The 27,406-nt window shown below is 36.3% G+C and overlaps 1 protein-coding gene across 6 annotated transcripts in view; it reads left to right on the top strand.

Annotated features, from left to right (window-relative positions):
* ecm1b (extracellular matrix protein 1b) overlaps positions 1 to 27,046 on the top strand; it is a 136,722-nt gene extending 109,676 nt beyond the window's left edge. For 3 of the 6 annotated variants that reach the window (XM_059567401.1, XM_059567404.1, XM_059567405.1), the window contains 6 exons: positions 19,661 to 19,929; positions 23,082 to 23,293; positions 25,110 to 25,371; positions 25,601 to 25,818; positions 26,306 to 26,393; positions 26,573 to 27,046. In XM_059567401.1, coding sequence (XP_059423384.1) covers positions 19,661 to 19,929; positions 23,082 to 23,293; positions 25,110 to 25,371; positions 25,601 to 25,818; positions 26,306 to 26,393; positions 26,573 to 26,776 — 1,253 coding nt within the window. In that variant the 3' untranslated portion in view covers positions 26,777 to 27,046. Of the gene's footprint in view, positions 1 to 16,143; positions 16,557 to 16,875; positions 16,921 to 19,019; positions 19,056 to 19,187; positions 19,245 to 19,338; positions 19,405 to 19,660; positions 19,930 to 23,081; positions 23,294 to 25,109; positions 25,372 to 25,600; positions 25,819 to 26,305; positions 26,394 to 26,572 lie in introns of those variants that run through there. The other 3 variants (XM_059567400.1, XM_059567403.1, XM_059567402.1) reach the window with 2 other exon arrangements.
* Positions 27,047 to 27,406: the final 360 nt, after the last annotated feature.

Genomic DNA, 27,406 nt, shown 5'->3' with positions numbered 1-27,406 from the left:
GTCCTCCGCGCCCCAGATTTCAGCTGCCCCTTCCTACTGCAAACAGACGCCTCGGAATCAGGATTGGGAGCCGTCCGATCCCAGCTCCAGGGAGGTGAGGAACATCCTGTCTTATTTATTAGCAGGAAGCTGACGGCGGCCGAGAAAAACTAGTAACTGGTCAAATTAAGTGAGATTGGAGTTTCTGACACTCATTTCAGCACAGTAGTTCAGAATCAATTTTCTTACTTTTATGAGACAAAACGTTATTTGTTGTGCAATTTTATCTGTAATATTTTAAAGACTTTTTTTTTTACATTTACAAACCGCTATTTTGCAATTCATGAAAGATAATATTTGAGGGGAAAATAATATGGGCACTTATATCAGCAATAATATGGGCACAAATATCAGCACAATTCTCAACTAAAACTAGAGGAGCTTACAAAGAAAGTCCAGAAATTTCCTTTCTCCAAGAAGGGACCACTGATGGCTTCTGCCTTTCCCAAGAATGTTATTCTGCAAAGAGAAGAAAAACTACATAAAAACCAAAAGAGCAGCACATAGTTTAGTAAAATAATAGTAATAAGAATATTAAATACTCCCGCCTTGAGAGCAGCACATAATACACTAAAAATAACAGTAATATGAATATTGAGTACTCGTGCCCTGAGAGCAGCACATAGTTTAGTAAAATAAAATTAATATGAATAATGAGTACCCCTGCTCTGAGAGAAGGGCATAGATTATTCAAATAACAGTAATATGAATATCGAGTAATCCTACCCTGAGAGCAGCGCATAGATAATTAAAATAAGTCATGTGAATATTGAGTACTCCTGTCCTGAGAGCAGCTCATAGTTTAGGAAAATAATAGTAATATGAATATTTAGTACTTCTGCCTTGAGAGCAGCGCATAGATAATTAAAATAATATTTATATGGATATTGAGTACTCCTGCCCTGAGAGCAGCACATAATACAATAAAATTAACAGTAATATGAATATTGAATACTCCTGCCCGGAGAGCACCTCATAGAACAGTAAAAATAACAGTAATATGAATATTGAGTAATCCTGCCCTGAGAGCAGCGCATAGATTATTAAAATAATAGTAATATGAATATTGAGTACTCCTGCCCTGAAAGCAGCACATAATACACTAAAAATATTATTAATATGAATACTGAGTACTCCTGCCCTGAGAGTAGCGCATAGTTTATTGAAAAAACAGTAATATGAATATGGAATACTCCTGCCCTGAGAGCAGCTTGTAGAACAGTAAAAATAACAGTGACATAAATATTGAGTAATCCTTCCCTGAGAGCAGCGCACAGATTATTAAAATAATAGTAATATTAATATTGAGTACTCGTGCCCTGAAAGCAGCAGATAATACACTAAAAATATTATTAATAGGAATACTGAGTACTCCTGCCCTGAGTGCAGCACATAGTTTATTAAAATAACAGTAATATGAATATTGACTACTCCTGCCCTGAGAGCAGCACATAGATTATTAAAATAACAGTAATACGAATATGGAATACTCCTGCCCTGAGAGCAGCTTGTAGAACAGTAAAAATCACAGAAACATAAATATTTGGTACTCCTGCCCTGAGAGCAGCCCACACATTATTAAAATAACAGTAATATGAATATTGAGTACTCCTGCCCTGAGAGCAGCACATAGATTATTAAAATAATAGTAATATGAATATTGAGTACTCCTGTCTTGAGAGCAACACATATATTATTGAAATCATAGTAATATGAATATTGATTACTCCTGCCCTGAGAGCAACTCATAGATTATTAAAATAATAGTAATATGAATATTGAGTACTTCTGCCCTGAGAACATCACAGTTTAGTAAAATAACAGTAATATGAATATGGATTACTCCTGCCCTGAGATCAGCACACAGTTCATTAAAAAAACATTTATTTAAATATTGAATACTCATGCCCGAGAGCAGCACATAGTTCATTAAAAATAACAGTAATATCAATATTGAGTACTCCTGCCCTGAGAACAGTGCTAGTGCTAATGTTAACGCTAACTGACTTATGTAATGTCCAGGAGTGTTCTTTTTTCGCTCATATCGGTTTCGCAGACAGCGTGGAAGCATCGGAAAAGCATGTTTTACTCCAGTTACCTCATAACCAACATTGGTGTAATCAACTGATGAATCAGTCAAGTGAAAATGCATGCTATATAATATTTAGTCCATGATTATTTGTTCTGTGCATCTTTGCTAATTATTAAATGTTAGAGATGTTAATTTTTGATGAAAATACATGGTAAATGAACTTACCTTGCAATAAATGCCTTCCTCGAAGTGTCAGTAACGTATGGAGGAATTATTGGGTCAGATTATAAACTAAAAGTCTAAAACTAAAAGTCTTAAACCAAAACTAAAAATCTAAATTTGAAACTTAAAGTCCAAGTCGAAAATTAATTTGGTATTTAGGATTGGGCATTTGGTATTTAGGATTGGGAATTTAATCATTTAGCCATTTAGGATTGAGGATTAGGCATTTGAGGATTGAGGATTGGGCATTTGAGGATTGAGGAGTGTATGCAAATTAGGAGGCGTGGCCCAAATACTGGAAGCTGGGTTTGAAATGGCAGGTGTGCAGAGGCACCTTATGGACAGCAGAGGGAGCTCCCAGTGCTAAGGAGCACACTGTAATGAATCCAAACGGAGCAAGTGAGTGTGAGCGAGGACTGTGTGATAACTTCAACTTAATGACAGCTTTGTAACATTTGTGGCCTCAAACACAAAGTCACCAATGAAAGGAGTGATATCAGTCTGACGACGAGAAAGCAGCAGACAGTGCAGCAGGTAAGATGCTAACATTAGCTACTAGTTGTATAAGCTGATATTGCTAACATGCTTCAGTAGGGTACTATTATATTGGGACATGCGGTTTAGTTTTTTAAAATGCGGTTAACCCATCTGACATTAGTAGATACACTCCTTTCACATGCCACTAGATGGTCTTGTTTTTTTTTTGCTATATAGCTTATATATATTTTATAAAGATTGTGAGAGAAAAAAAATTAGGCTTGTTTGACTTGAACCGGCACTGCACACTGCAAGACCGATCGGTTTATAACATTAAAGTACTGCGAGAGCGATTCAAAAGCATAAGCATACTCTCTTTGATGTCATATATCATTTGTGCAGTGGTGGACAGTAACGGAGAAGCTTTACTTCGTTACTGTACTTAAGACCATTTTTCAAGTATCTGTACTTTACTGGAGTAGTTTTATTTTGAGTAACTTTTACTTTTACTTCTCTACATTCCAAAGCATAAGATCGTAATTTTAACTTCACTACATTCCATACAACATATCGTTACTCCCTATAATATATCACATGCTCCAACATGCAGAAGCGGTATCTGAGGGGTGTTTTTACACCACAGACAAGGTTCGAGAAGGAAAAAATCATTATGAATATATATAATTATATTTTCTTACTGGTGAAAATCAGATGGTCAACTCTGCTTTCTCTCAGGTACATCACAGTGTAAGCTTCCCAGTGAACATTACTCTCGTCAACGTAGTCCATATCAACAATATATATAAAAAATATATCTTGACTCCATATAGTGGTTATTTTGGAAAAAATCCCAGGTATTTTGAGCAGTAGGATTATAAAAAAAAAAAAAGTGCTAATATAAAATTAAATTAAGTAGCCTATATAAAATTGCAAACATCTTTCTTTCAGTACTTTTTTACTTAAGTACATAAAAAATTTAGCACTTTTGTACTTTCACTTGAGTAAAATTGAAAAAGGAGTACTTTTACTTTTACTGGAGTAATATTTTATTATACGTATCTGTACTTTTACTCAAGTACTTGATTTGTGTACTTCGTCGATCAAAATTGCTTAAATCATCTTTCTTTCCCATTCTGACATTCAGTTTGGAGTTCAGGAGATTGTCTTGACCAGGACCACACCCCTAAATGCATTGAAGCAACTGCCATGTGATTGGTTGATTAGATAATTGCATTATTAAGAAATTGAACAGGTGTTCCTAATAATCCTTTAGGTGAGTGTGTATATACATACACACGACATATGACATCAAAGAGAGTAGACGCTCCTTATGCTTTTGAATCGCTCTCGCAGTACTTTAATGTCATAATAAACCGATCGGTCTTGCAGTGTGCAGCGCCGGTTCAAGTCGAACAAGCCAAATTTCTTTTCTCTCACAATCTTTATAAAATATATATAGGCTATATAGCAAAAAACAAACAGAAACAAGACCATCTAGTGGCAATGTGAAAGGAGTGTATCTACTAATGTCAGAGGGGTTAACCGCAGTTTAAAAAACAAAACAGCATGTCCCAACATAATGATACCCTCCTAAAGTTAGCAATATCAGCGTATATGTTAGCAATATCAGCTTATATAACTAGTAGCTAATGTTAGCATCTTACCTGCTGCACTGTCTGCTGCTTTCTCGTCATCAGACCAATAGCACTCCTTTCACTGGTGACCTTTTGTGTTTGAGGCCACATATGTTACAAAGCTGTCATTAAGTTAAAGTTAGTGTGCTCCTTAGCACTGGTAGCTCCCTCTGCTGTCCATAAGGTGCCTCTGCACACCAGCCATTTCAAACCCAGCCTCCAGTATTTGGGCCACGCCTCCTAATTTGCATACACTCCTCAATCCTCAAATGCCCAATCCAGAAATCTTCAAATGCCCAATCCTAAATCCCCAAATCCCCAATCCTAAATGGCTAAATGATTAAATGCCCAATCCTAAATACCAAATTCCCAATCCTAAATCCCCAAATGCCCAACCCTAAATCCTAAATGGCTAAATGACCAAATGCCCAACCCTAAATAGAAAATGCCCAATCCTAAATACAAAATGCCCTATCCTAAATACCAAATGCCCAATCCTAAATACCAAATGAATTTTCGATTTGGACTTTAAGTTTCAAATTTAGATTTTTAGTTTTGGTTTAAGACTTTTAGTTTTAGTTCGTAATCTGACACAATAATTCCTCCATAGTAACGTATCTGTCTGAAGTATTGCTTCCACACATTCAAATTTCCTGACTCCGCCTCTGCTTCAATTTCATTGGTTGAATCTGTAAACCAATCATTTTCCTTTCTGCCCTCAGAACAGAGTAAGTAAAACTCCCATCTGCGAGGAGATTTTTATGCCAAATAAAGAAACCCAGATTATTCCAACTCCACTCGTTCTGATAGATAGGGGGACTCAACGTGTAAAACATGGGTTGTATTATCCTAAACGTGCATTCCAAAGAAACTGTGAAAAATACTATAATAGAAATAAATATACAATGTATGAAATGACGAAAAAATTATGGGATCCATTTTCATGGATAAATTGGTTTAATATATCGACTGGGTTAGGTGAAACTACTGAAGGAATTAGTGTATATTCTAAAGGATTGAGAACTCCGTACCAAGCTAGCATAATAACGGATACATTCTGGGAGGATTGCCCACAGAAGAATTTTAATAAATGTAATAGAACTCAGTATAATTGGGAGCTACAAACAATTTGGAGATTGAGGGCGTTAGACGCTTAGAAGTCTATGATTTAGAACCAAGATTGTTTGGAGCAAGGAAAATAATACCTTACCAGTATATGTCCTTGTGACTATAAATCTAGAAAATAGTTATGTGGGGACAATTATATGGCCCAAGCTGGAATGAGCGGGCAAAAAGAAGACAAAAATAAACACTGGTTAGCTTTTTGGAGGAATGCAAGAGGTCAAACATGGCAAGGCTTACGAAAAGCAATGATGGAAAAACAGTGACTTGTGGAAAAATGTGCTTACTGAAAATGGAACTGAAAGGGATAAAATTATAATACAATCCCGATTGTGGGATTTATTTGGTGATACAGGAACTAATATTCTGGAGAGCATAACAGTGAAAAGCATTAAAGCTCAAAAAATTAAGATAAACAATAGGGAATCTCACGATGGAATGGGTATTAAATATAAAAATACCTGGCTAGGCGCTTACTATCCTTTTCCTATAGTTAGGATGAGATTTCAAACAAATGATAGCAGAATAATTTGGGCTATTCCTTAGGAAATATCACAATATTATGACTATACCGACACCTAATTATCAAATGTCAGTTAATATCAGTGGCATTCTAGATGACAAAGAGGTTTTGACCATTTGGACCATTTGGGCAAGGCCCATTTACAACACGCAAGAATTAATCGAACCATCCATATAAAAAAATATGTTTAATGTAATAAAGTATGACAACATATTCGTGATTCAATCAAATGATAAATCCTAACACAAATTAAACATTTAACAGATAAACGCTGAACTTTAAATATGCGAAATGTTTCACAACATGTCAAAAAAATTTGACAACTCACCGCGCTCTCCGCCATGCTTGTGTCCAGAGGTGGGTAGTAACGAGTTACATTCGTTACATTTACTTGAGTAATTTTTTGGGGTAGGCTAACTAATACTTTTCGGAGTATATTTACAGATGGGTACTTTATACTCTTACTTGAGTAAATTTTTTGGGAAAAATCTGTACTTTTACTTCGTTACTGTGGGCGACGCTCCTCTCGTTACTTTATCACTCAATAAATGTTATAAATGCTTCAGTTTATTCCAAACGCGCCGTCTACTTTTCTCTGGGCAATGAGCGATGCCCATTCGCGAATGATTCATTCTTTTGAGTCAATTCTGTTCAAAGGCTTGATCAAACCAATTGGCAAACGAGTGAATTGGTTCATGAATCAGTTTGAATGAGTCGTTCAGTTCCCTGCCGCACGCGCTGAGCATCTGAAGTGGTTCACTCGGAGTTGTAACGTTTAACATCAGCAGCGTTGAAAACGTGGCTGGAACTGCACTGAATTTGAAAGCAAATCTGCAAAAGCTATTATTTGCTAGCGATGGAGATCCTTATTAGATGAACACCGCGTGTGCTGTCTACTGTTTAACAGGTAATAACTTGGGCTACATTCGATTACAGTACACGATAACACTGACATTAGTTTGTTGTACGTGTGTGGCTTATAACAGAGGGGAGTCAAGTTGAATGCAGCTTCCAAAAGGCAAAAAATAGCCGATTAAGATTTTATTAATTTTAATACAATCACACCGAAATGAGAGCGATCAGCGAGTCATATCTTCAGCTGCTAAATTCAGATCTGTGATGTGATCGCTTGCTGGCGCTGAGTCAGAGACAGACGCGTTTTTACAGCACTGCGCATTATAACCAATCACACATGATTCTTTTGAGCTTATTAAAGCATTGGCCAATCAGAGGTGTTCCGATGAGTAATCGCTAAAATGCCGGTGCTTCCTTCACTAGCTCACTGACTGAATATCTCGTATTAAAAATATGTTATGGCATGACACATATCTGTTACTTAAGTAAACAGACAGGGTTTTATAATAAATTACATAAATTGGAATAAAGGCTGATTAAATATATACATTTATACACGCACACATACATTACATACATTTTATCTATATATCTAAATAAAAATAGGCTCAGTATATATGACCAAAAAAGTAACTACGTAATTAACTACTTGAGTAGATTTTTTATCCGATACTCTTTTACTCTTACTCAAGTAACTTTTCAAGACTAGTACTTTTACTTTTACTTGAGTAAATATTTCTAGAAGTACTACTTTTACTTTTACTTGAGTACAGTTTTTGGGTACTCTACCCACCTCTGCTTGTGTCTTATGGCGCGTTTCCACCGAGTGGTACGGTACGGTACGGGTCGGGTCGGTACCCTTTTATTTGCGTTTCCACTGCCAAAAGTTGAGAATGGTACCAAAAAGCCGAACCGTACCGTACCACTTTTTGGGTACCCTTCCGTTGGGGTACCTAGCACAGTGGAACGGTACTAAAGGGTGGAGCTAGACTCACTGCAGAACGTTGATTGGTTGACAGAGAATCGTTATTTGCGCGTGCCGTGTCTGTCAGCCAGCCAGTTTGGTATCAACCGATCATTTGCAAGCTAGTAAAACGCTAACGTTAGTTTATTAGCCTGTGGTGGACGGAGTACATGTCCAGTAACGTTACTTGTAGCCTACAGATACCCTAATAAAATACAACTGTTTTATTACTAAACATATTATACTAAATATATATTAAAGAGAGATGGGTCCAATGATATAGCTTAAGGAAAGAGTAAGAACTCCGTCTGAAAATTATTATGAAATATCAGAGCAAGGTGACAACTCCGACCCTCAGTTCCATTTCTGTGCTTACTCCGCCCCTCACTTCCGGTCCTGGCAGCGGGGTGCTGGCGGCGGGGTGCTGGCGGCGCTGGTGGTGCTGCGAGTCTGCAGCTGGATATGTCTCGCTCCCTGAGAGACTGTTTACTTTAGCCACATTCATAGTGAATCTTGCTAATTAGCACATTATTAGGAAAGGCAATCTGCAATGATTCATTTAAATACATTATACTCGCTGCTTGAGGCTGGATCATGAATGATTCGCACAAACATAAACACATTTAAGTATATCAAGGGCACATTCCCTTCAGATCCAATTGGAAGTTAATCCTCTGCGATTTCAGTTGCTCAGATGTCGGGAGTAAATGAAAATGAGAATAACATAGGTTTCATAGACAATTGGACGAGCTTTTGGGGCAGACCTGACCTGTTTAAAAGAGATGGTCTTCATCCCTCCTGGGGTGGCGCCACTCTTCTCTTTAGAAATATGGCAAATAGTCTTAGTGTTTATACTTGACTAACTGGGGCCCAGGTCAGGAAGCAGACAGACTGGCTAAACCGACCGTCTGCTAGCTGCCTCCCGTCACAGAGGTCAGTTAATTCTCAGCACATAGAGACTTTTTCACCTAGATATCACACTATAGAGACTGTGTCTGTTCCCCGAACTAGAAAATACAAAAAATGTCCAAACCAAGTTAAGATTAATAATTTAATTGAGGTTCAACAAATAAAAAACAGAAGCAATATGGATAAACAAATGATAAAGCTTGGCTTATTGAATATCAGATCCCTTTCTACGAAAACACTTTTTGTAAATAATATGATCACTGATCATAATATAGATGTACTCTGTTTGACAGAAACCTGGCTAAAAGCTGATGATTACATTATTTTAAATGAGTCCACCCCCCAAGATCACTGTTATAAACATGAGCCGCGTCTAAAAGGCAAAGGTGGAGGTGTTGCTTCATTTTATAACAACGTTTTCAGGATTTCTCAGAGGGCAGGCTTTAAGTATAACTCGTTTGAAGTAATGGTGCTTCATTTAACATTATCCAGAGAAACAAATGTTAATGATAAATCCCCTCTTATGTTTGCACTGGCTACTGTATACAGGCCACCAGGGCACCATACAGACTTTATTAAAGAGTTTGGTGATTTTACATCCGAGTTAGTTCTGGCTGCAGATAAAGTATTAATAGTTGGTGATTTTAATATCCATGTTGATAATGAAAAAGATGCATTGGGATCAGCATTTATAGACATTCTGAACTCTATTGGTGTTGGACAACACGTTTCAGGACCTACTCATTGTCGAAATCATACTCTAGATTTAATACTGTCATATGGAATTGATGTTGATAGTGTTGAAATTATTCAGCCAAGTGATGATATCTCAGATCATCATTTAGTTCTGTGCAAACTTCATATAGCCAATATTGTAAATTCTACTTCTTGTTACAAGTATGGACGAACCATCACTTCTACCACAAAAGACTGCTTTTTAAGTTATCTTCCTGATGTATCCAAATTCCTTAGCATATCCAAAACCTCAGAACAACTTGATGATGTAACAAAAACTATGCACTCTCTCTTTTCTAGCACTTTAAATAAAGTTGCTTCTTTACGCTTAAGGAAGGTTAAGGAAAACAGTTTGACACCATGGTATAATGAGCATACTCGCACCCTAAAGAGAGCAGCCCGAAAAATGTAGCGCATCTGTAGGAAAACAAATCTAGAGGTATTTCGTATTGCTTGGCGGGAAAGTAACATATCCTACAGAAAAGCATTAAAAACTGCTAGATCCGATTACTTTTCTTCTCTTTTAGAAGAAAACAAACATAACCCCAGGTATTTATTCAATACAGTGGCTAATAAATAATAAATTTATCCCAGGGGAGGGAACTTAACCAATCTGCCACAACTGCATCTCGGACTGATGACTCAGTACTCACTCAGGGCGGGTCTGAGGTAAGACACAAGTCCAGTCTGTGCTGAAGCGCTGCTGTCAATCAAATAATCATGGGAGGGGCCTCCGACCATGTGACGTCACACGGTCAGATGGCTCGATTTGAGGAAGGGGAAAACATATTACAAAAAAATACACTTGGTGGATTTTTATCATTATATGGGGTATGTGTATACACACTGACAACACAAATTTCAGTTCAAACAACTTGTAAAAGTGCATGTAGCATTATATGAACCCTTTAAAGGTTTGGATGACCTTGTCTTGATAAAGGATTTGAATAGGATTGTATAGAATTTGTATAGGATTTGTAACTAAACCTCCGTTGTTTTTGCTTAATGACCCAAATCTCATACGGAGACCGAAATACATTCATTGTGGGTCTTGTCGGAATATCCAAACCACTTCTACTAATCCTGATTTCAGTGGACATATTCTGTCCTTTTGTTCTACAAACCCAAGACTGCCTAAAAATGCTGAGAGGTCCGTTGATTATGAAGTGCTTACTCCATTGCCCAGGTCAGATTATTTCTCATAACCTTACTTCAATTGAATTTCCTATTTCAGATCACAATAGGGCTACAACAACGAATTGATTAAATCGATTTTAATGATCCAGCACCTGAAAAGCAAACATGTTGGAGTCTTTGATGAGGAGGAAGGGAGTTCAACAGCAGGGTAAGTCACTACAGAATCCTACTTTTGTTCCATTTTGAAGTGATAAACCTAATGTCCCTGGTGCTGGTGTTTACTCGTTATCCAGCTTGACAAGCATGACAAGTTAGTGTTAGCTCGTTAACAACATTGCGAGACTAATGTTAAAGACATGTTTTTATTCACTCGCCTTTTTTGGGCCATTCATTTTTCAATCTGTTGTCATGTATAGCTACACTGCAATAAAAGCTTTTCTTACTTAGTAATTTTGTCTCGTTTCCAGTCCAAATCTCTAAAAAATCTTAAATCAAGATTACTAGACAAGAAAAATGGCATGAGAAAATTAAGTGATGCTTTATTTTGAGATTATATCTCATTAAGATAATTTTTCTTAACGTTACCCCATTGGCAGATAATTTTGCTTGTTTTAAACAATCACTTAATTTTGAGGTGTTTTTTCAGAAAACAAGACATAATTTCTTATGCTATTTAATTTGTCTAGTAAATGTATCTTGATTTTTTAGATATTTGGATTTTGGACTGAACAGGACAAAACTACTAAATTAGAAAAGCATTTTTTTCCAGTGTATATTCTGTGCTTTGTCCCAAATAGGTTATTATTGACAAATATATTTGTGTGTGTTGTACTTTTAAATAAAAAAAAAAACAGCAAACCATGAGAGGTTTCCTTCTAGCAAAATCATTGCCATAGTCCATGACAATGGTGGTAATATCGTGGCTGCAGCAAATATCCTGGAGGAGAAGCATGGGTGGTCCTCAGTCCGTTGCACTGGCCATACTTTGCAACTTGTGATCAATACTGCTTGAAGCATCCAAGCATTGAAAAAGCTGTCAGGGCTGCAAGATGTCTGGTAGAACATTTTAAGAAAAGCTAGCTAGCCAGCAGTAAACTCAGAGAGAAACAACAACAAATGGCCACACCAGAGCACAGCCTTGTTCAAGACATAAGCACAAGGTGGAATAGTACTTTCTATTTGATAAGTCGACTGCTTGAGCAAAGGTGGCCTGTAACAGCAACACTGTCCGACAGCTTTGTCACACAGAGAGGCAAAAGGTACCTGGATCTGAGACCAGACCAGTGGAGCCTGCTGCAATGCCGGACATCACGGACCATGAGAGTACTACACAAGATCCTTTGATTGACTTCCACCCACCTACCAGAACCAGACTGAAATTCCTAAAGGGGGGCCTTTTAACCTCTGGTCTCCACAGAAATTTTTATGTCAAGAGAATGGCACAGAAACTGTCTTTTCTACATATATATGGACCAAAATCAACTCAAAAGACTTATAAATGAATATCAGTCCATCACTTCACTCCATATTCATTTATATGTAACCCACACATTTGACTATCATGTTATAATCACTTATTGTGTTTGTCTTTTAATAACTATTGGATCGCTTAAGGATACATATTCATGTTTAGTGTGTACGTGTTTGAATCTGTTAGCTTGAAACAGTCATGACCATCAGTTATTTGTCAAATGTATCATATTCTTGTTATAGGAATCATGTCCAAAATTAAACACTGCAAGAGCGGGAAAATTCGGACCATGTGCTTGATAAGATAACATATGATTTATGATACCCCAGAGCCAAGACAATATCTGACTGGTCAAGACAACATTTGAGGTGTGGCCAACAGGCCATTTAAATACTCAGGACAGCATACAATTTTGCTTTTAGCTCTTAGCTTTGCTTCTGCTATTAGTCATGCCTGCTTTTAGCTTTTCTTCTTAGCTTTAGCTTTTAGCCATGCTTTTAGTCATCACTGTTCTTTGAGCGCGGTTCCAGCGTGCTTCAGCCTGCACGCCTGCTACTACTTAGCCACGATGAGAAGAAACACCACCTAGTCTCATCAAACTTTACTTATTTTCTTTTTCGTTTGAGAGTTTCGTGTTCTGAGTTAAGTTTTGTAACGCCGTGTTTCCGAGTCTGACCTCGAGTGCCCGTTCAACTTCAACCAGCCACACAACTCTGCATCGTCAGCCAACGCCCAACCACGGGCTTCCCAAGACGTCACTTCAACGCCTACTGAACTTCCAGCCAATAATCGACATCGGGAAACCCCCTTTCAACGACAACTATACACAGGAGACGCAAGTAGTACCTCCAGACATTTGTACTGGTGTATCTAATATAATTTTAACCTCATTGAGGAACTCAATGCAAGGGTTAATTAAGTGATTGATGGCTGTTCATGTCTATGCAATTTGACCTATTGCTGTAAACTTGGGGTTTCACATTTTCATCCTCGTAAACTCATCCTTCCCTAACTTTCGATCTTCCTGTAACTTGTGTGAATGTGTGAGTGCGTGTGCTTATGTGTCAGATTAGTTTATATGTCTTAGATTTATCTAATAAAGCCTTATTCATATTGAAAAGAGAAGTATCTTGTGTTTTGTGCTTACAAGTTAATGTCTTAAACTGCCGATCTTGTTACTGTGCTAATTGATAGTGTTTTCACTATAGTTTGGATATTAATATCCAGTGCAGATTTGATGTTAAACGACTCGTTCAGTGAATCACAGGGCGTCTCAGTGATCAGCCATGAAACAGTGATTGTGTTCAAATTCCCTTAAAAATCTTAAATGATTCCCTTAGAGCTAAATTGACCTGTTTCCCTTACACATATATAACCAAGATGTTGTAAGCCTAAAACAAATATTTTCTGAAAAGTTAAATCTCAATATGCTAGTTCAATTGACGACCAAGCAATATGCTAGTTCAATTGACAAAATTTTTTTGCGTCATTCGCAATAGACAGATTTTTTCTAGATAAGCAGAGCTGGGAGTTGTAGTTCAAAACTGGGAATGGAAGTGACATGAAAATTAGTGTATTTTTTTGACAGTAAACCCTGCCCTCCTTTCCATCCTCACCCATCTGACTTATTATTTTATAGCCTGGTACAGGATAGGACGGGGCACATAGGCTACTGGTAAGAAAAAAAAATAGAAGCAAACTCTGTGAAGGAGTTAAAGTGTCTGCAGGAGCTGAAGATGGTCCTCCTCCTCCACATTATCTCCTTCTGAACTTGGGGCATCCTATCTGCAGGGTTTGCCTCAGTGATGGGAAGTTCAGATAATTTAACTGACTCAGACCTTTGAGTCTCGTTCAGCAAAATGAACAAATCTTTTTTTGAGTATTTTCATTTATTTTTATCAAATATAAATAAAATGTTACATGTTACGTGTTACTCTCCTAATGACTTCTAGTACTTACGCAAATGCTGATCACATACAAACAATACAAAACTATAATACTATAATAAACAGAAAAGATTCATTCATTGTTTACCGGGTTTTCGAGTTGTTCCTTTATCACGTGACAGACCCATAAGTGTAACCAATGCAGTCTGAGCCAGTTCATCTCATGACTCTTTCAGGTATGAGTCATTCCTTTATCACGTGACAGACCCATAAGTGTAATCAATGCAGTCTGAGCCAGATACAGAATCATTAGTTCATCTCATGAGTCTTTCAGGTATGAGTCATTCCTTTATCACGTGACAGACCCATAAGCTTTGACCATAGACTGGCAAAATTATCATTTTTATTATAATTATTTTATACAGTTACTGCATTTCTGGTCTCAAATTGTAGCTTTTTACTTCTTACAGTTTATAAATGTATGAATTTATGTCATCATGGTTATTTTCTATACACTGAATGTTATAACAAAGGTAAAAAAAAAACAGTTGGTTATTATTATTATTATTAAGTCTCTTTCCGGCTCAGACTGCATAATCTGGATCTGTCACGTGATGAATGAATGACTCGAAAAACCTGATGACTCGATAGATGAACTAATCAATTCTTTTTTGACAAGGTTCTAATTAAAGCTCAAAGAAGATTCAATGCATGGTTGCAGAGAGACTTGACCTTGAGAGGCAGAATACTGCTGGCTAAGGCTTACTTACTTTGCTCACTCTCTATATGTGGACAACAAAGCCTGTAAATCAGTTGATAAAATCATTTTTAAGTTTGTTTGGAAAAACAAAATCCATTAAGAAGTCTGTATTAATGAACACATGAGTATAGTGAGTTGAATTTCCTTGATTTCTCTTCTTTGAACAAAACTTTCAAAATTACTTGGATTAGACAGTTTTTGTGTAATCCAAACTCAGTCTGGAGTCAGTATCACCAGTTACTACTTTTCCAAATTATGTTGTCTCCCTTTCCTATTGATCTTTAATTATAATATTGCTAGAATCCCTTACAATTTATCTAAATTTCATAAACAGGCATTACTTGCATGGTCATTCATTTTTAAGCACAATTTCTCCCCTCACCGGTACTTCATTTGGAACAATCAAGACATCCAGCACTTTATCTTTATCTTTAGACCCATTTGAAATCCCAGTATGAAACCTGTCACATCCTTCATCATGTAACTAAGATTAGATCGCTTTTTTATATGTGGACCATATGTGGTGTCTTATTGGAGGAATGATTGGAAAAAAGTATGGACTCTGTCTTCGGAATATAATAACTAACAAGGTTAGAGAAATCTCATTCAAATTGTTACACAGATTTTACCCAGCTAACATGTTTTTGAAAAGGTTTAAATCAGACATAAATACAAGCTGTTCTTTTTGTGGTGACCCTAATGAAACGCATATCTTTTGGGGTTTTCCTCATACACAGCTATTTTGGACTGAATTCTCTAATGTTATCCATTGCAGTGTGCTCCAGTGTTTCTCTCTCTGCGTTTTAAGACAAAATTAATGAAATATTTTATTATTAACCTATTATGACTTTGCAAAAAATCATATTCACTGAAGTAAATTCACTCATCAAAATCCTTTATAAATTATTATTATTATTATTATTATAATTATTATTAAAGAGGTTCAACAGTACATCCAAACGATTTAATCTTCCAAAAAGCTTAAGGCTGTTGAAACAGTTCATTTATTTTATCTTTTTAATTTATTTTGTTAAAGCTTCGTTTAGTAATATTTATTTTTATGTTTACATACGTTTGTAAGTGGTGCTTTGCATGTGATGCCACTTCTTTGTATGCAACATTGACTGTAATTATTCTCTGTAGATTCATCTTTGGTACCTTGACATTAATACAATTAAAAAAAGAACTAATCAATACTGTTTCCGGCTCAGACTGCATTGATTGACACAGGTGAACTACAGTAGACTAATTCCAGTACAGAACCGGTAGGATTTTGCGCATGCGCGACTGAACGAATCACTCCCCGAGACGACTCGTTCTTTCCGAGTCACTTTAAAGATTTGTTCAAAATGAACGACTTGTTCAAGAACGACCCGACCCAGTATTTTTGACAGTAAACACCAAGGGGAGCTCCTTTCCATCCTCACTCATCTGACTTATTATTTTAGGGTGCTATAGGCTGGTACAAGATAGGACGGGGCACGTACTGGTAGCAGAAAAAAATAAATAGAAGTGACCTGTGAAGGAGTTAAAGTGTGTCAGCACGTCTGTAAAGGTGAAGATGGTCCTACTCCTCCTCCTCCACATGATCTTCTCCTGACTGCAGGGTTTGTCTTTAAAAGCTGAAGAGCGGAACAGTGAACACACGGTCAGCTCCCTCCGCGTCTGATACACGTTAACTTCAACAGAGAAGTGTTTGACTGAGGGCATATAACCGACCATGAGCTCCTCACGCGGCGTGGGACTTTATTTGACGCTTTTACTCGCTCTTCTGTGCGATGCAACTGAAGGTAAATGTAACTTTTTAGGCCTGCGTCACACTAATGTTTTCATGTCGTTTGCACAGAACATAGCTCAGACATGGAGTAGGCTACTTTTGTATATATCTTATGTTCAGGATTTATGAGAAGGAATATAAATTCATGGGGCTTTTACGACAGTCTAGAAATGATTTGTCGTGTTTGGTAAGGCAGTGTTTGTTTGTGAATAGATTTTTCCCCCATGCATACCAGAGTTACATAAAACATGCTTGCAGATGTTCTGGATGTTATCCAAGTGTTTTTGTTTCTTCCCTCTAATGACTAATGCCAATGTGTCCTACTTTTCCAGACTCTCCTGTCCAAAGGGAAATCACTGTGACGCTGTTTGATAAAGGTCTGTTTAAATGATATTTTCAAATTTATACCATAACCACTCCTCCATATTTTAAATGTATAGTCTATAGTTGAATAATATCACACCAGCATGTTATTGTAAATGTCAGCACGTCAGCGATTCTTCCCTGTTGAAACGATCACAGGAACTGTATTGGTTTAAATGGAAACCGTAATATCCCTGTGGCTCTCTTCTGGTAATTTGTTGCCTTTTATTGGCGTCTTATTAAACCACTAAATCCTAAGGGAATATGTCTCCAAGCACGTCATAGGAATTTTTTTTTTTTAATGTTTAATAGTTGATGTTTTGTAATGGTATTTGTAATGGAAACCATCTGAATTTCTGTGATGGTTTCTATAGTTTTTTTTTTTTTAATGTTTTTCAGTAGGGATCCACAGATATTTAGTTCAGCATGATTGTGAGTTTCATAGATAAAACAATATAGTTAATGGGCAGTTACTATAAGAAATAAATTCAAAGCAGTTATTGTGTAAGATTATTGATACCATTTGTCTGTAAGATTATTGCTGTAAATGCTGTTTGGCTGGATCAGAAGAAGGTCACAATCTAAAAAAACAAGGAACTCTTACAAGAATCAACACCTAAACTCAGTGTCGCAAAACAGCACACCCAACTGAGAGAAGCAAAAGCTCCATGTTACTCACATGCAACCCCCAAAAGTGATGCTAAAACCCCTGCAATAACAAACAATACCATTTGGTAACATTTCTGTATATTTAAGGGAGAGTTACAAAGAGCTCAGGGAATCTGCAAACAGATCTCCCACACGAGTGCTGTTTGTATAATTTTCTGCTACCAGGTAACTACTACTAAAATATTAATTTCTGGATTATTGATATTTTATTGATTGGGAATTTATGATTTGAATTGGATGGTGAATTATTCTTTGCTTATGGTTAATAAATTGTTATTCTTGATTTATTCTAACTAGTTTTTGTGTTGTTAACTCTAATATGTTAAAGTAAGTCTATAACACCACAAATCTGTACTCAGGTTAGTAAAAGATAAATGTTTTAGAGCTCCTGCTAACACTTTGGCATTAGTTATGTATACTTTGTCTATAGGCTAACGGGTTTTTCCATTTAGGACAACAGTGAGTTGTTGATCAACCTAAATCCGGGTCAGTCTCAACCTCTGATTATTGTAACATTATTCTAACTAAGTAGATGTGAGAAATCACGGCATGATTATATAAAGTTACATTAGAGGAATTTAAGTTGGTCAACTTAGTTCTATAGTAATAGTCATGACCTCTGGTTACATAAAGTTTTACTTTAAGTGTGTACAGATCTATTGGGGACTTATGAAAGTATTCTGGAATGATCAAGGTAAGGCACCGGCCATCTACAATAGAAGTCAGTCTCCTCTGTCTAATGACCAAGACTGATGATTTTGTGGGTAAGAGATTTGTATATCAAACTGATATAAGACTCAAAGTGTTCTAGGAATCTGAATGAGTATAACATAAAGGCTAAATCGAATGGAGTGTTTACTGAAACTTAATAATTATTACACATCTCTTAACCTTTTTAATTATGGAGTCGGTTCAACCAAAGAGTTAATGTATTTAAGAAAACATATTTAAAGTAATATTGTTGCATAAAAGGAAAGAAAGTATCATGCAAGAATCCTTCTGCCGTGTCATTGGCTGCCGTTGTTTGACCAGTGGGTGGACCTTACAGATTCTACAACAACATACCATTCAGATAAAAATTGGAACGTTAAATTGTCAAAAAAGCATAACTTTGCATGTCACCAACACAACAAGCAGATTGAAAGCTGGTGTGGCTCATTGATGTAGTTCTGTGTGTTTTTGCAGGAAATTTTGTGTAAAAATTCCAAACACAGATTTTCCAAAAAGTTGAATTTGGTCAAGTGTGTGGATGATGACTTCTAGAAGTGTTAGCTGTGCTCCATACATCACTATACAACTGTCAGTAGTAGACAGTGGACCTTTTTTGCCAACAAAATTTTGCTTGTTTGAACGCAAGTTTTGCTTGTAATATCATCACTGATTATTAATGCAAAGCAGTTCTTATCATGAGCCTGACCTGATTGTTGTTTTCTTTCATTCGCAGATGGCCGTGAGCACGAGTTGACACTTCCCCCTGAAGGTGAGGCCATGATCAGAAACATGATCGGTTTATGTTTGTAATGGATATGTGTTTTGCGTTGTTAAAAGTAATGTTGACTTGAAAGGCAAAACTTATTTTCATCTGTAAAGCAAGAGTTTACACTTGTTTCAGAGCTGGAATTTTTGATGATGCAGAGACCAGTCATCCCTGACCTTTCCAAAGTGATGGGTGAGTGATCACTTGCTGTTTCTCAATGTAAAGACAATGGCTTAGTTTGACTGGTGTTTTACATCTTCTCCTGGGTTTCTTTGTGTGTATTTAGCTGCAGGCTCTTCAGACATGATTGACAGAGAAGTCACAAACTTTCACCCTGAGAATGCTCCAATAGGTACAGTTGCATGCTATAATGTGTTTTGGTTTGGGAGCTGAGATTCAGTTGGCCAACGTGTCTCGACTTTTGAGCAAGAACTTGGGGTGGTCTTTAGATGAACATTTTATGTTTATATAAAAAGCTTTTTCATAGTGTTTAAGAAGTACTGGGCTTGATTAATAGAGCACTGGTTGAACTGCAGCATTTTACAGATTTTTAACCTGTCAAAATCTTTGGTATAATTGTTTTTTACATTTTAAAAATGTCTCATCAGGTCGCCCAGTGTTTGGCCCTCGCTCAGTGGGACCCAGGATGGGTCTAGAGGTTCATTTCCCCCCTGCCTTTCCAAATACAGGCAACCTGCAAGATATCTGTCAGTTCAGTAAAGCTCCGGTCCGGTATCCTAGGGACATGTTTCCTCAGGATGGCTTTGGCCGTGAGCATCGTCAGGCTGATGCTATGAATCAGCTTCAGTCCTGGTACGGTGTCTGCTGTGGCATTAATGGAACATCAGAAGAGCAAATCTGTTGTGCTGAACAAGCGGTGAGAGTCTTGACATTATTATACTTTCTAATAACAGGTGTAGCATTCACAAGACTATATTCACAGGATCTTCTGTCCAAACTCATATGTACTTCTGTTATGATATTAATTAGCCGTGTTTCCATTGTGGGGCCAAAAGCAGGCAAGCTATTGGGTGCCAGGGCCAGTTGGATTTCCACTGTCACTTCCGGGGCTTGATTGTGCCCCTTTGCTGCTTCCTCAGGGCCAACGGTCTGGGTTTTTTGGCCCGACGAAAACCTTGGGCCAAAGCGGCTCAGCTGGGGCTAGAGGAGTGATTATATACAAAGGTGGAGTTTCTCCGCATATGGAGAGCGTCAGTGCTGTGGATAATTTCTAAAGCTAGAAATTTTCATCAAAGCTAACGGTTATAACACCAGCATTAAAAACTTATTTAAATAAGTTAAGCTCAAAACTCACTTTCAATCAGAAGCAAGTGTTTGAAATAACTTGATCCGGTGTGGATTATAATCAGCATACAAGGCAAAAATATTTATGAGCGATGCTAAAGACTGTGCAGGCTGGGCATTAACGTTACCATAGTCAACATTGTAAATGTGACTGCTTGAAATCAGACGACAGCTTTTTATTCTCCATCACAATCGTGTATTTTAGTAACATTTTATCTGTCATAAGTCTCGTCTCGAGAATTTAGCTCCGCGTAGCCCAAATAATAATGGTTTTTGTTCGGAAGCTTTTATAAAAATATAAAAATTATAATTTTTTCTAAATGTGTATATTGGCTACTGTGACCACAAATAAACAGAAACAGACTCGACTGAATCGCAGACTATGTTCATAGCTTTTTATTTCTGTGTGACTAATTTTCAATCCTGATAAATTATGATGTATTACTTATCATAGTAAAACATTGATGCCTTTGAATTAAGATATTAAACTAAGCATGCAAACAAATGGCTGCTTTTATCATGTTCGATTTGTGATCACACTAGTTCCAGTGACTTATTTCTTAAGTTTTCTGATAACTTCTCTTTGTTGGTGAAATGATGGTGTTGCGTGACGTTGTTCCTGAGAGGCGTGTAAAGGGCAGTGGAAATGCAGTGCTATTTTGGCCTCTGTGCTACAGGTCCAAGGCTATTAGACCTGCCTGGCCCATTTAAAGCACTGACCCGACAGTGAAAAAGCGGCTAATGAGAACTACTACTATATAGATTTAGTGTATGAATTCAGTGCCACCAAACTAAATGAAAGCAGCAACAAATGAATTGGAGCACTTGATAGCATATTTTTGTGGGCCAACCTGTAAATGAACATCACCCTTTTTTTTTTCTCAACAAAAACCCAATTGGAATTATTATTATTTTTTTTTTAAATAGGCTTTTGGATTATTGCAGAAAATAAGTTCTATCACTAATAAAAGTGTATAATTCTTACATATTTTGATAATCTTAACAAATGAACACAAATTTTATGAATTTTCACCAGAAATAGAAAGCTAAATGTAGGCTATTAACAAACTACAACAGTCTTGACTTTAAGCTTCTCTCTTTCAGTCTTTATTGAAAAATCTAGAGTTAGAATAGTTTGTAAGAGTGTGATGTATAAACATAATGAGGTTATAAAAGCAGACTAGTGAGTAGATGGATTTAACTGTATAATGATTTTTAATGTCCACAACAGCCTCTGTAGTCCCATTTGGCTTGTTAGCAACCACCTATTTTAATACAAGTAAAAAAAAATCAAAAGGGGGGATTTACTGATGTATTTAGTTGTAGAGTAAAGCATGAAAATTTGTGCAGCTTGCCTTAAACAAAAACTTGTGTTTAGCAACCCATTGACCCATGATGGAACCAGAAGGTCTAAAATGCTTGTTTTGAGTGCTAAAATGTCAATCCAGCACCAAACCTCTTCCATTATTTGAGGCTGTGTAGCCTTTCTCAAACAGTTTTAGCGCTACAAAGTCACAGTGTTTGTTTACACTCGCATCTGGTTTAAATAATACAGTTCTTAACTGCTAACATTACTAAAGCAAAGACCACAGATGTAGGAGGACTGGCTTTTCACCAGAAAGGGAAAGTCATTGTTTTCCCCTGCTTTTCCTTTTATATTTTACTGCATTTACTTGAATTTTTTGATGTTGCTCATTCCTATTGTTTACTTTGTCTTTATATGGACATTGTTGTGCGCTCTCAGGCACAATCAAGGTCTTTAGACAAAATCTCTCTTTGTTTTCGTTTCAATATTTAGTCTTCGGTGACAAAGAATCAAAACATTGGACCATTGTCAAAGTAAACCGCTTTGACTGTTTGTGAGAGTATAATTCTCTCATGACTGTTGCACTCTCTCTTTTTCTTTGAAGATGTACCTCTACAATGTAGTTTTATTGCAGTGTTTTTCATGGAAAGGTTCTTTTATTTTTTGTAATTTTAATTCAATAAAGCAAATTTCTTATATTCTAGATTCATTGAACATAAACTGAAATATTCCAAGAGGTTTTTTTTTTCAGTTTTTTTTTTATAAATCTGATGGTTACGACTTACAGCTTAAAATAATGGAATTTTTAACAAATCTCAAAAAATGTTAGTATTTTCTCAAAGATCAATCAAAAAAAGATTTACAAAACAGAAATGTTCAAGACCTCCAAAGTAGGTTTAATTATGCAGTCAATGCTTAATTGAGGTCTCCTTTTGCTCAAATTACTGCTTCAATGTGGCGTGGCATGGAGGCGATAATTCTTGTGGCACTGCTGAGGCGTTACTGAAGCCCAGGTTGCTCTGATAGCAGCCTTCAGCTCTGTATTGTTTTTTTCAGATGTTACACTAATCTTCCTCTTCACAATATCCCATAGATTCTCGGTGAGGTTCTGGTTAGGTGAGTTTGCTGGCCAGTCAATCTCAGTAATATCACGGTCATCAAACCACTTTGAAGTGTTTTTTTCACTGTGGGTAGGTGCTAAAGTCCTGCTGCGATTTTAAATCTAATTTTGAGATACAGCTTTGGAAAATAAAAAATTCAGTCGTAATCATCAGTTAGTGTGCAATGAATCTAGAATATAAGAAAGATTGCTTTTTTTCTTAATTACAAAAAATAAAGAACTTTTCCATGATATTCTAATTTTTTTAGATGTACCTGTCTATATTGATTTCTGATTTACTGTGTTTCCAATCATTCAGTGGAAGAAAAGTCTGTCTGACTACTGTACTGAGGAATTCTCTATTAAAACCAGTCACTACTTCTGCTGCAAGAAGAGAGGGAAGGCCAGATGGAGCTGTTTTGATAAGGAGGCTTCAGATTCTTCATATCGCGTCTCCTCCGAAGTCTCAAATGGCAAAACTCCACAAAAGTTCAAAAGTTCCTTCAAATATAACTCCATAGCTTGCAAAGGGTAGGTTTCTACTGGAGTATGTACAGTGAGTTTGTAGTTGGAGTTTTAATGGGCATTTTGTTTTTTACAAATTTTTTGAAAATCAGTGTTTGTAGTTACCTGAGTGAACTGTTATTTTGTATTAATTACTATATTCTATATTTATTGACTGTGCTTGAGGTTTAAACAACATATCAGTATTACAGAAACATTTTCTAGCTTTTATTTGATGGTATATATTTTTGTAAGCCTTGATCTCACATTTGTTTCATAATGGCTCCATGTAGTTTAAAGATAAAAAAAATTGTTAAATGTTTTTGTTTTGTTTTTCCAAAAACTTTTATTTTAAAATAAATGCAGTCATGGAAATAACTGTAATGTTGATGTGGCTTACCATTTTACTCTGTATTTTTAAATTGTAAAATGCACATACAGCATTTGGTAATGTTCAAGCTTTTTTTATAGATATTGACTGGGAAAGTACGGTATTGTATGGTAATGGTTACACACACACTCTCTTATTAAAGAGTATAAAAGATAACTGAAACTTAATTTACTACCCTGTGTAATTGATCTCTAGTAAATACTCTTGTTTTAAACCAGTGGTCCTGACTAGTTATTCTTCAAATCCTGTTGGACTCAATATTGGTTATGCCACATGATAGATGTTCACATCAAACAATTAAATAAATTATTTTCAACATTGAGAATAAACATTTTTTTTAAAAACCATTTAAGTAGTGTTCTTTCGCTTCTGCTCTCATTCTATAATGATGTCTATGACAAAATAAAAGGTGGCACACTGTCAATGTTTGATTTAATGATGAAAAGAAGTAGACTGAAGACCGTAATGTGGCTACTAATGTAAATAGAAAAGCACATGAGCAATCATTTAATCTCCCATCTTATGTTTTTTATCATGTCAAAATAATCAAGAACTTCAATTGTAATCCGGTTCAGTTGTATTAAACATTTTTGACTTTAGTAAAACGTTAGATGTTAACCAATGAAGTACATTTGTAGATTACATAACAAAATCTCTTACATAAAGAATAAAATTCTCTTAATCGGCCAATGTGTGAGAAGCGCATCTTCAAAATTGTTCTCTAATGGTTAGACCACATGATATATGGTTTTAAATTATACAGTTCAAAGACACATAATCAGTGACCTAAACAGAAAAAAAGTTCAAAGTTCCTTTTCACATTTATTAACAGATTTGAATATACAACATTTTATAGTCAGTCCACCTGAAATTCAAATTTGGCAAACAATAAAAATCTAAAACCTGAGAAGTTCATGTTTAAGAGAACATGAGACCTGTTTAAGACCTTCTACATTTACAACCGTCCTAATATGCTGCCGCATGATATTTAGGTCCAGACATATGGTAATATAATTTGCAAAGATGCCAAAGAAGAACAAAACACCATGGTACAAGCCATTTATTTGTTTTAAATTAATTTCAATAGGTCAAAAATGTTACCAGTCATAACTGGGCCATTGTACCAACTGATTTTTGACACCTAATTTCTTAAATAAGAGAGAAAAACTATAACATTTGTACAAAGAGAAGTAAGTAGGGTTTTTTTCAATGTAGACAAAAACATAGCTGGAAAGAAAAAAGTATGTGTCATCTTCTCAACCCATAAAAAGAAGAAATGTGTCATCCTCAACACTGGTTCATATTCTAGTTGTAGGTGGTGATGTAACAAATACTCATTCATCCCACCATGTTAATAAGCACGTTTAGAGTTGCAAATGAGACCGAGGAAAGGGAAAATTAATAGACAATGTATAAATACTTAAACACTGCTCTCTCTCTTTAATCATCCAGCTCATTGGTGGCTTCTCGACAATCACTTATGAAGCAGTCGGAAGTTCCACACATCAGCTTTCCACCCGGCCGTCCCGATTCCTCCAACATAGCACATATCTGCACTCATCACAAGACCCGACCACGATACATGCCCAAGTGTCTTCCTCGCACTGGCTACGGCTGGCTGGTCCGTCAGTCGAAGGCCATCAACGTCCTCGAGAGAGAATACAAGCAGTGCTGCAAGGAGAAAAAGAGCGACCAACGCTGTGCTGAAAAGAAGGTGAAGAGAACTGATTCTCAGTTCAGTTCACAATTTCTAAACTCATAAAAACACTTCCAAATGGTAAATAAAACAAGTTTGCCTAATCATCAAACAAAGACATCATAAATAAGTAGTAAATTTAATGATTCCTTTAAGCTGAAAAGAAAAAAAAATGGCATTACCTTTGCTTAATAAACTTGATTTTTGTTGCTCATAAGTCATGAGTATCTCTTTTTATCTGTTTCAGTGGAAGTATATGGTTGATAAGTTTTGTAAAGATGAGAAGAAAGCCAAGGGACAGCAGTTTGAGTGTTGTGGAAAGAAGAAGGGAGAAGAGCTATACTCCTGTTTTGCAGCTTCTGCCCCGGATCCAGAATATAGACCCACTGATGGAGAACTTGGCGCTCCTGCTGCTCCTCCAACCCTCCAGACTTTGTGCCATACACATACAGCCACCCAGAGCATGTAAGACTCACTTCATTCCAAATTGCATGTTTGACAAAAATACAGTAAAACTACTTGAAATGTTTTTTTTGTTTTATATGTGAATGAGCCATTGGAGAAACTCATGTCATGCGAGAATATTCTGATTATAGGTTATGCTGCCATTGTTCTCTTAAAATATCTCCATGCTGCTGTTTTTGGGCTTTTATTATCTATGTTTAGGTTGATATATTTCCCGTCAGACAACACTCACCATGAAAGCTAGTCAAAACCAGGATAGTTAAAAAAAATAGTCTCAGCGTGGTTAACCTTGTGCATGGCAAAACATCGTCAAGGACAATGAAAATCCAAGTATATTTTTAACTAAGTCTGTTTTTTTATAGTGCATAGTTTTATTTGTTTATTTTTTGTTTTTCCAACATGCTCCAAACTGTAGGTACTGGAAAATTAATATATATGTATATATATTATTTGATGAATTAGCAGAAATCAAATTTGTCACCCACAGGAAGGGTTTTCCGTTTTCTGTGGATCAAATGGTTGAACGGTGCTGTCCTCTAGAGTTACAGGAGAGACCTGCATGTATAGAGGCTGAGGTAAGGCCAAGATTGATGTGAAGTGATGTGTGGCCAAGCTGGGTCGATGCGTGATTAAATATGCTTAATAAATCGAAATGTAATTGTAAAGAGTCTCTTTTTAAGAGAGCGAATGGTTAAAAGATTAAACAGCAAAAATGCTCATTTTCTTTATCTTATACTGTATTGTTTTCCTCTAGCTTGGCAGGCACCTGAATGATATGTGTAAAGTGAAGGAGTTGGTGAAGCCTCATTGTTGTGCTCCCAAAATCAAAAACCGTGTCAAATGTGCCACAAAGCTGCTCCTGCGCTATATAGGCAAGGCAGAGGAAGACAGCAGGAGGAAGAACTGCCCCCAGCCCCCAGCCTCTGCTGGTCTGAGTCAGACAGAATCCCTGATGTGATCTCTGAATGTGGATCGTTTTTTTTACAGAGTGCACACATTTCAATATATGTACACTTGAGCTGAAGTAAACCTGTACCACTTATTGTCTCTTTTATAATGCAATTTATGCCTTTTATGCAGTTTTGTTGCAAAATTTCTTACAGATTATCAAGAGACATTTTTCAAAGAAAGAACTGCTTGGACAGTTCAAAATGTTTTGTTTACACGGTTTCCTCTCTGTTCTAAAAAATATAACAAATTAAATATGTATATAATATAGAAATAAAAAGTCTTCTGTGATTTTATGTTGTTCTCAATATCAATACAATTTACATTTGAAATACTATATATATATATTTACATGTACGTACACACACACACATATATATACATATGAACACATAAGTTTAGACAATGATATATTAACTATAAAACTAAGAAGGGGTGGTTTTCTGACATTTCAGGCATAAACAGCCAGACATGAACAGCTTTGGGAGAGCAGCTAAGACCAGTCAACAATCATAGGGTGTGTGTGTTTTTTCAGCAGAGAGTTGTCTCTTTTACTTTTAAATAACATGCATCATAACAAGTACTTAAAAAAAAAAGTATTATTTGACATGTAAACAATTATTTTGTTCCCAGACATCAA

This window comes from Carassius carassius, chromosome 15 (genome assembly GCF_963082965.1).
Source record: "Carassius carassius chromosome 15, fCarCar2.1, whole genome shotgun sequence".
Taxonomy (NCBI): domain Eukaryota; kingdom Metazoa; phylum Chordata; class Actinopteri; order Cypriniformes; family Cyprinidae; genus Carassius; species Carassius carassius.
Note: the sequence above shows the minus strand (reverse complement) of the source record. Positions and strands in the feature narration are given on the sequence as shown.